This window comes from Littorina saxatilis, linkage group LG12, assembly GCF_037325665.1.
Source record: "Littorina saxatilis isolate snail1 linkage group LG12, US_GU_Lsax_2.0, whole genome shotgun sequence".
Classification (NCBI taxonomy): Eukaryota; Metazoa; Mollusca; class Gastropoda; order Littorinimorpha; family Littorinidae; genus Littorina; species Littorina saxatilis.
The window spans coordinates 19419276-19429648 of NC_090256.1; the positions used below are offsets into that span (position 1 = coordinate 19419276).

The 10373-nt window shown below is 41.7% G+C and overlaps 1 protein-coding gene across 1 annotated transcript in view; it reads left to right on the forward strand.

The window, feature by feature from the left end:
• The window catches only part of LOC138983286 (serine/threonine-protein kinase 17B-like), a 33069-nt gene extending 25019 nt beyond the window's left edge, over positions 1-8050 (forward strand). Inside the window, exons 4-8 of the mRNA XM_070356708.1 lie at positions 3634-3772; positions 4330-4456; positions 5144-5192; positions 5710-5889; positions 6797-8050. Of these exons, the coding sequence (XP_070212809.1) occupies positions 3634-3772; positions 4330-4456; positions 5144-5192; positions 5710-5889; positions 6797-7484 (1183 nt within the window). The 3' untranslated portion in view covers positions 7485-8050. The remainder of the gene's footprint in view (positions 1-3633; positions 3773-4329; positions 4457-5143; positions 5193-5709; positions 5890-6796) is intronic.
• Positions 8051-10373: the final 2323 nt, after the last annotated feature.

Below are 10373 nucleotides of genomic sequence, written 5' to 3' on the forward strand. Positions count from 1 at the left end.
CTCTCTCTCTCTCTCTCTGAGTCTCTCTCTGTGTCTCTTTCTCTGTCTCTGTCTCTCTTTCTCTGTCTGTCTGTCTGTCTGTCTGTCTCTCTCTTTCTCTCTGTGTCTCACATTGTCTGCGTGTCTGTCAGTCTGTGTTTATGTATGACTTGATGACATTGTGTCTACGCCGCTGTCTGAAAAAGTGAGTGAGAGAGAGAGAACTTTGTGATGTGAGGTGAAGAACATTTTTACTTTGCCCGTTCCCCGATGTCTTTTCAGTTTCACAGCAGCTTACTTTACTTTCATTCCCCTGCGTTACCTTCATTCTCTCCTCTTTACGGACAAGATCTTTGACGTGTAAACCTAAACCAAACGTGGACGTCTGTGAAAAGTAGTACATGTGTAGAAAAATGTACAAATAGCATGCGTAACTATCATTCGGGCAGGACAGTTCACGACTCCGTTGACTGGGGATTTGCTCGTTGGGTCACACTCACAGACACATAGGCGCTGTATACCCTCTCCCCCCCCCCCCCCCCTTTCCATGAGGAAGGTCCCCGTTCCGCTCTGGGTAAAAGTTTAACCTCCGTAAGTACTCTGCTTGAGATGGTGACCTCGGAGTAACTTTGACTTGAGAGAGAATGTTCCTACCTTCTCGTGTCTTCTCAGTGAACAGACTGTAAAGAGATGAAAGACGTTTGAGCAGGAGTTGATTGCTTGGGGTTTGGGGCAAAGCTATGCCATTGTCTGCATTTCTCAGTGAAATCGGAGGAGTAGGAATGCGTGCCTGTGTCTGTCTGTCTGTCTGCCTGTCTTCCTGTGTCTGTCTCTCTCCATCTCCATGTCTTCAACCCCGCCCGCTCTCTCTCTCTCTCTCTCTCTCTCTCTCTCTCGCTATCTCTTTCTCTCTCTGTCTCGCTATCTCTTTCTCTCTCTCTCTCTCTCTCTCTCTCTCGCTATCTCTCTCTCTCTCTCTCTCTCTCTCACACACACACACACACACATGTATTAGAGAAAAACCTGTGATACACGAAACCCTTTGTCTTTGAAGAGCAGATGAGAGAGTCAGGAAGAGGGGGTTGGATAGGGTGTAAGACTCAGATGCCAAACACATCTCGTTTGTTGTGAAGAATCTCAACACATGTTGTGTCAGTCGACAGATGCAGCTGTTTTACAGCTAAAACAGAACGTAGGTGTAAGGGGAAAAGTTCTCTACATTTTCCTCCTGCTCAGGAAAAAAAAATCATTGCTGATGGTTAGCGACAGTGTGCTGCTGAGTTTGTGCTGCTGAGTTTGCGCTGTAAAAACAGCTGATGAAATAAGTCTGAGACATATATATATGGCTGATGGAAATCACAATCTATTAGCTTGTGCTGAAAAGACATCTTCAACCTCCTTGAACAGCTCAGCCATTTTGTGGATCAGCAGATGAATCAAATGACTTTGCTGGAATGAGTACATGTGAGACAATGCCCTCCCAAAACTGCGTGGATACAAATTATCTAAAACTGCAAATAACATACAGTGTAATTGTAAATGTTTCAACACAATAAAATACATGCAAGGAAATACATTTGTTAAAGGATAACTGCAGATTATGTTCCAAAAATGATTACAAAGAAATTCAAAAATAAAATCACAGCGCTAAAGATAATGCAAAGATTTCAGTTATTTTTTTCCTTTTATTTATTTCATTAGTATTTCTTTGGTGTATTGCTTTCTAATGCGGTTTTGCTTCAGGCTTAAGACTTCTGTTTCCACTTTGCTTTCCTGCTTTTCTTATCTGCAAGAAAAAGTTATCTTTTCATTTTTTGGACACATATGGCCGGGTAATCATGTTTGCCCTCTGCTCAGATTTCCCCCCTGTATGGGTCGAAGTGATATCAGATTTGCTATTCATGAGCACATATGTTTGCAATCCTCTCAGGATTTTGTGGGTCCAATATGGAACAAGTGATTGTAGACTTTCCTGTGCATGCACTCATGTCTAAGTGCACTTTGCACATACAGTGGAACCCCACATGTAAGACCTCTAAAACACCAGAGAGGATCAGGCCTTAAGAAGAAGGGGACCTTAAAATGGAGATACATTTATAGAGTTTACGAAAACAAATTCTGAAGAAGCAATGGAAAAATTGGCGGAGGAGGAAAGGAGTTTTAAAACTTAGTGAGGGCGGGGGGGGGGGGGGGGGGGGGGGCCCGGGGGGGCTGCACTGTATAGATGCAAACCATTTCAATATCCTCTTCACTTGAGCAGGCACAGACTGTGGTCCTAAGGTCTTGCATGTTGTTGCTTTTATGTGGTCATGCCTTGGGTCCTCAGGCCTCTCATGCTGGATGTGTGAATTGGATCTTTTAGCTTCCTTAATGGCTTGAGTGCAGGTTGCACTCAGGAAGACGTAGCAGCCTACATATTTCAGTTCTCATTAGTACAGTGGTACATGAGATTTCAGGTCCCTCTGATGAAAGGTCACCTCCCATGATAGGACGTCTTTTGTCGTCCCTTTAACTTTTATCTTGACCAAACTTTACCTGTAATGGAAGGCCACTTGACGGGCGAAGTGGCGCAGTGGTAAGACGTCGGCCTCCTAATCGGGAGGTCGTGAGTTTGAATCCCGGTCGCTGCTGCCTGGTGGGTTAAGAGTGGAGATTTTTCCGATCTCCCAGGTCAACTTATGTGCAGACCTGCTGGTGACTTAACCCCCTTCGTGTGTACACGCAAGCACAAGACCAAGTGCGCACGGAAAAGATCCTGTAATCCATGTCAGAGTTCGGTGGGTTATAGAAACACGAAAATACCCAGCATGCCTCCCCCGAAATCGGCGTATGCTGCCTGAATGGCGGGGTAAAAACGGTCATACACGTAAAAATCCACTCGTGCTAAAACCATGAGTGAACGTGGGAGTCTAAGCCCATGAACGACGAAGAAGAAGAAGAAGAAGAAGAGGAAGAGGAAGAGGAAGAAGGCGGCGGCCACTTGCCATTTAAGAACTCTTTTGGCTGGTCCCAAGACAAGAGTGTCCAAACATTCTTCCCAGGGACCACTGTGCTTATAAGACTCAGCACAAAAATGCACACCGTGACCTTTGTCCCTGAAAAGTATTGAGTGCAGATGTCTGTGTAGATGTTGGCATTAGCGTTTTGCACTATAGTGAAATACAGTGACAGATTCAGTTATCTTTTCCTTATAATTTTATTTGTTTCATTATTATTTCTTTGGTGTATTGCTTTCTAATGCAGTCTTGGCTCTTGCTTCAGGCAGTAATTTCTGTGTCCACTTTGCCGTTCTGTTTTTCTTGTCTGCAAGAGAAAGTTATCTTTTCATTTTTTGGACACATATGGCCGGATAATCATGTTTGCCCTCCGCTCAGATTTTCCCCCTGTATGGGTCAAGTGATTTCAGATTTGCTGTTCACGTAAAATCTCCCTTTTTAAAACCTTTCCCCTTCAAAGACCCTAGTTTTTCAGACATTTCTTTGTACATCATTTCTGTTCATTTACATCTATTTTAAGACTCCTTCCTTTTAAAGAACTGATTTTCTAAGAGTTTGGGGGGTCTTCAAAAGTGAATTCACACTGTACATGTACAATTTAAGGTTTAATTAATCGAATGATTCAAGCTTATTTTTTGTATTGTATTTGTTGTTGCAGTTGTGCTGGTGGAGAGCTGTTCCATGAGTGTGTTATAGAGGAGTCGTTTGAGGAAAAGGACGTAGTTCATCTGCTGGTTCAGATCTTGGAAGGTCTCTGCTTCCTGCATGAAAACAACATTGTCCACTTAGACCTCAAGGTAGGTGGTCCAACACACGCAGGCATGCATGCACTCACTCACGCACATGTATGTACACAGGCATGCATGCACACACACATGTTCACACACACGCACGCACACACACACACACACATGCACACACACATGCATGCATGCATGCACGCACGTACACACACACACACACATGCACACACAGCAAATGCATCCGGTTTAGATAACAGGTGCTAAACAAATGCTGTTTGTTATGTTATTTGTAAGTTTCCAGCAGCTACATTTGCAGTGTCATTTGTATGTTTGCCTGGAGAACATCTAACATTTGTTATTTAGAATTGTTTGGAGTGCTTTGACTCTTTTGAGAGAATATATTTGTTTAGAAAATTTAGTTGTTTGACTCTTTTCAGGGAATAAAGATGACCATTTATTTGGATCTTTTGGGGGCAAGCACCTGTGAATTGAACCCAATACTGATTATTAGGTTATGATATATACTTCTTGTAAACCTAATGACTGTGTGTTTCTCTCATTTTCTGCCTCTTATCTGGATAACCATTACACTTGGAACTCTTGAATTTCAGCCACAGAATATCCTGTTAACTGAGCCATTCCCCAGAGGAAACATCAAGATTTGTGACCTGGGGTTTGCTTGTCTCACCAACACAGGAGAAGACATCCGTGATATTATTGGCACACCGGATTATGTTGGTAAGTCTGTGTGTGTGTGTGTGTGCGAGTCTATTTGTGTGTGAATGTGTAAGTGTATTTGTAAGTGTGTGTCTGTGTTTGTGGGTGAATGGGTAAGTGTGTTTGTAAGTGTGTGTGTGTGTGTGTGCGCGCGCATGTGCCGAGTGTGTGTGTGCATGCGCGTGTACATACATGTCTCATTGTCTGTCTGTATGTTTGTGCGTTTGTCTGTCTGTGACTGTCTGTCTGCTTTTTTTTTACTGTGAAATGTGCACTATGTGTGGGTTTCTTTGCGGAGACATGGTTATGCATGTGTGTCTGATCAGTGTGGGTGTGTGAGCATCTGGCATGTGTGTGTGTCAGATTTGAGGGTGAGATAGAAAGTGCTTGTTTACGTGTGCACACATGAGAATGTGTACATATATGTGTGTATCAAATAAGTGGGTGCTTCAACTCGGAGGTATTTGTCAGATTGGAGAGAGAGACAGTAATGGATAAGATAGAGAGGGAGAGAGAGAGAGTGTGTGTGTCTGTGCATGCATGTTTGAGCTTAACATCAATATTGTAGGAATCTATTGTTATGAACTGCAAGTACAGTGTCATTCTTCGTGGAATAATTTGACACCAGGTCAAGGTGTTGAGTACTGACAGCGCTATGTGTAAGTGAGCGGTTTGCTGAAAATAATTGTTTGTGCCATTGTGTTTCAGCTCCTGAAGTGCTGGACTATGAACCACTCAGCATTCAGACAGACATGTGGTAAGTCATTGCTATTTCTTACTGTTTATTATGTTAACTATAAATCCAGAAATTAAATAAATGTATCATGTCATTAATGCAACATTGCTCAATGGCTCATAAACTCAACTGAACAACCTATGAATTCCACTCGCCAAAACCCAAATACCAACACAGGTTGTGCTTTTCTCCCATTAGCATGCAACATAGTACCTAATTTTCATAAGCCAATGTTCTTTAATTCTGAACACATTTTCAGAGTAAGCATAACGTATATATATATATATTTTATTATTTTATTCAGGAAATTATAAGGAGTACAATGCACTCATTTGTGATTGTATTTATGACATTTTAATTGGAATATTTAGAATTTGAATGCACAAACTCATTAATTAATTTTGTAAGCTTCCAAGCTCAAATGCCATTCCATTGTCCGGACTGAACCAAAGATTACTTGACTAAAATTTCCCTAATTAAACTTCACTAAAAAGCATATGACTTAACGTTATCTTCAAAAACTTGGTTCATTGTACAGGAGCCTGGGTGTTCTGGCCTACGTGATGCTGACAGCCTGCTCACCTTTTGCTGGCGACACGCAGCAAGAAACCTTCTGCAACATCTCCCAAGTCAAGTACGACTTTCCCGATGATCTCTTTTCACATATCAGTCAGCAAGCACGAGACTTTATCACACAACTGCTGATCAAAGATCCCAGGTAAGTTGAAGGGGGATTCTTTGAGAGCACATTGAAGGATGATTTTGACGAGTGCAGTGGCCTAGTAGATAAGACACAGGCCTCCCATGTGGAAGACCGCGTGTTAATCCTGTTTGTTTGTTTGTTTGCTTAACGCCCAGCCGACCACGAAGGGCCATATCAGGGCGGTGTTAATCCTGTAATTCATGTCAGAGTTTGTTGGGTTATAGAAACACGCAAGTACTCAGCATGCTTCCCTCGAAAGCGGCGTATGGCTGCCTAAATGGCAGGGTAAAACGGTTATACATGTAAAAACCAACTCGTGCAAAAAAGCCCACGAACACAGAAGAAGAAGAAGAATGATTTCACGTGTTGGTTGGTTAGTTGTTGATGTTTCATGTCTCCAGAGCCCAGGGGGTCATCCAAGATCAATTGAGCATCAATCTTATTTGCTGTTTTGTTCTCAGTCAACTATTTAAAAACTTTTCACATTTAAAGGCGTATCAGAGTAAAAGGCAAACGGTTCCTTGAAACTCATATTCTTTTGCGGTGGTAAATTAAAAAGTAACAATTATTGTTCGGTAGTACGTTCCGGATAATATGATGGTAGGGTGTGTGTTTCGTCTGTGTGTGCATGTGTGTTTGTTTGTTTGTCAGAAATTGCATGTGTTTCAGTCAGTGTGTGTTTGCTATCTGACTTTCCGCATTCAGTTCATCAATTCCTGTCAAACTTCTGGTCATACAGTTCTGATGCAAGTGATATTTTCATCTTAAGTTCCTAACTTTCCAATTTAACAAAAACAAGATAACAATAAAAATGTACTCACTAGAAACACGAACAATAGAAACATGAAGAAGTTTTCAATTTATTTTTTTGCTATTGTACATATCTCGTTCTTCTTCTAATTCTTGCTCCCACTGTGTGCAGACAACGCATGACAGCGCGGCAGTGCATGGAGCACCCCTGGCTGAAAGCGGCAGGCGCTGAGATGCAGGTGTCGCTGCCAGTGAACGACCACACAGCCGCCCTGGCCCAGGACATGGTGCCCCCGTCCAACTGGAATCCCGACCGTCGAAACAGCGTGGGGAAAGGCCCCTCATCACCTCTTCTCAACCTCCGCAACAGCAAGGCTCCTGACTCTCCCAACTTGGCTGCCAGGGACCACAACTGGGAGAAGAGTGATGTGCAGGAAGAGGGGGAACCCAAGGAAGGGGAGAAAGAGGGGAAGATCACCTCCCCCAAATCGGTCTCCTTGTCCTCTCACAGTGATGATCTGCTGACCAAGACTATCGAAGAGATCGGTATCGACACCAACAAGTTTCCGCTGGGTGACAAACACGGCAAAGACATCAGCGCCTCCGATAAGAGGCAGTCGGTGGAGATACCGGTCAAGAAAGCAAAGTGCAGCTCGGACTCTGCCGAGCTGGAGCAAAGGGTAGAAATGGAGGAGAGTGCTTGTGTGCCCGTTTCCAACGGAGGCGGCTTGAGCTCGGACATGCAGGACTGCAGCTTGACAGCCAACAGTGTGTTCGCCAACAGTGCAGTGGATACACCCGACAGTGTTCACCCCAACAAGCCCAGTGAAAGTGATTTTATAACCCAGCAAAGGGTCTAGTGCTTCACAACACGTACTTTCAAGCCTTCCTGTGCAGACACAAACAAATAGCGTGGGTGCCGTGTTCGTTCCTGTAGCAGGATTTTTTTCAGTGTGTGTTTGTGTGTGTGTATCAAGCACAGCTTGGACGTAGTGAAAAGTAGGACAATTCTTCACGCAGAGTGATGTGGATAGACTCATTAGCTGTGGACACGGCCGTTCGCTAACCCCTTCTATTCTTTCTCCCTGTCCCTCTGGGTCTTTCTCTTCTTCTTCTCGTTCGCTGGCTTCTCTCAGTCTTAGGTGTTTCCCTTGTACAGCCTTAGCAGTAGCTGATAGTGATACCTTGTAAATTATTTCCATTAACTTTTTTTTCGTAGCATAATATCATGAAATCCCTCATGTCTGGGCTACTTGTGTATAATAAACGTGTAAGTTACAGAATTCAGAGAAAAGTGTAAATTGCTTTAACGACAGAGGCATATTCTTCATACTTCTTCCTCCTCATGTGTGTTGTATGTCTCTTGTGAGTTTAGGCACACAAAAAAAAGTCTGTTTACGGTAACATAGGCAAAAAAAATAGGGTCGGTAGGTCGGGATTTTTTTTTCCCCAAAAAACATATTTTTAAGTTATTTTGCCAAAAAACAAAAACGTTTTTGTTTATGTTTTTTGTTTGTTTGTTTTTTTCCCCCAAATGCCCAAAAAATGTCTAGGGTCGCGCGAAAAAATAGGGTCGGTCAGGATACCGTAAACAGACTATTTTTTTTTTGTGCCTTAGTGTTCATGTGTAAACTTGCTCACGCCAAAAAATAACTGTAAGCAAAGCCCTTTCTGTTTGTAAAAACTATGAGGTAAGGGAGGCTACTGTGTGGAAGCCTGTACTGTACAGGAAGGTTTCATTTGAACCAAAGGGGTAACTGCTTTTATGGTTGTCTTGCTCTTTCAACACCAGTGCATCATTGTATATATATATATCTATATATATAATATACATGTATATATATATACTGAAAATCGTAAAATAGGGAATGATTTCACACCAACATTTTATTATTAGGCATAAATATATTCTGTACATGTTTCAATATGGAAACTTAAGGAAAGACACATTTTTTTTTTTACGGATGTGTCGCTGTTGTTGTTTTAAAGCTCTTTTGTGTGTGTTGTTTGTTTTTTGTTGTTGTTTTTTTTACACTGTATAGTGTATTGAGTGTATTTGTCTGAAACATGATTTCAGGGACTTTCTGTTTATGAAACAATTTCTAATTCTCATTTTCACAGGATTTCATATATATATGATCTTTAAAGCCTACTTGCTTTCTCATAAATACATTTCATTCCATAGAGGCATAGGAAACACATTTTAAAAATGCTTTCTCTTTTGAAAAAGATGACTAGACATGTGTATCATCTACACTTGATGATCTCCTTTCAGATACAAATAGTGTGGCAGGTTTTTCTGCTTCCCTGTCGTTTGTTTGCAAAAGTTAACCACCTTTATCAACAAAACCAATATTGATTGCACAAATTGGATTTTAATTTTGATACAGTATAGACCGTAATACACTTTGCATTTTCATAGCAGATATTCATGGATTCTGCTTTACTCAATAGAAGTATGTCCGCAGTGTATGCAGTTTACAGATAACTGATTTTTCAGTTGTATCCTGGTATGTTATTCTACAGCAAAACAGTTCTTTTGATTTCGGATTTTTAAAAACAGAATCGAGAAAAAAAAGTGGACGAATAACAGTGGAACCCCCCTTTTAGGATCTTGGAAATTCTGAGAAAATTTGGGTCTTGAAAAGGACGGAGTCTTAAAATGGGGGTAATTTTACAGAGGTTATGAATAGAAAGTCTGAGAAAACAAGGTCTTAAAAAGGAGGGAGTCTTAAATTGGGGGGGGGGGGGGGGTCTTAAAAGGGGGGTTCCACTGTGTTCAGTTCAGGTTTCCTACGATGCAGGATGCATGATGTTGTCAAGGACAGGAGAAGCAGGATGGAAAATGTTGATGTGATCTCATTTATTGCAAGCCAACAAACCAACCTACCTTCGTGTCCTTGTTTAGCTCCCCAGCCCTTGAAATTGAATCAAAATGTTCATTCCAACTGGTGCAGGTGAACCTCAGAATAATGCTCACATAGAAAGAGCTGACTGAATTTAGGGGAGGAAAGCAAATCTAGCATTGTTTAGTGCAGTGTTTATTAGCTGATTTGTAGCCAGAGGCAGCCATTAAATGATTACATAGAATGTCTCCTTCTCATAAATTGTTATTACAGTGGTACCTTCGATGTCAGGCCCCTCTGATGAAAGGACACCTCCCAGGAAAGGATACCTTCCGTTGTCCGTTTGTGTGTTATCTTGACCCAAAGATTCCTGCCATGACAGGCCACCTGCCATGAAGGGACACTATTAGCTTAAGTCCCAAGGGTGTCCTTTTGTCGCAGGTACCACTGTAATTTTGTTTCCCCAGATCAGAATGAATCATTCGTAATATTTTATGTAAAACAGGTGGTTTTTTTAAATATCTCTAATGGATGTTTCTGCCAGTTAGAATTGATAACCAAGCTTTATTTTTTTGAGTTAGGAAATGTAGAGACTCTTTGTAGCAAATGTTTGCTGTTGATAAGCAGATGTTTGCTTGCATACTGGGGGGTTCTGATCATGTTCTGATGTGTGCATTATATTGAGGTTCACCTGTACCTAAACTGGCACTCCTGGTACAGACCTTTTATCTTTAAGTCTGGCCAGGCGAGCTTCTCAGTCTTCCTTTAAACCCAATGTTGTTTTGAGTATATATATAGTTGCTAGAACCGTAACACTAGGAGCTTAGCTTGGCTAGTATTTTAATGCATAAATTTAGGAAAACTGTAGGGTCTGTTTCAGTATCGGTTAAAGTCTCTTTGTCA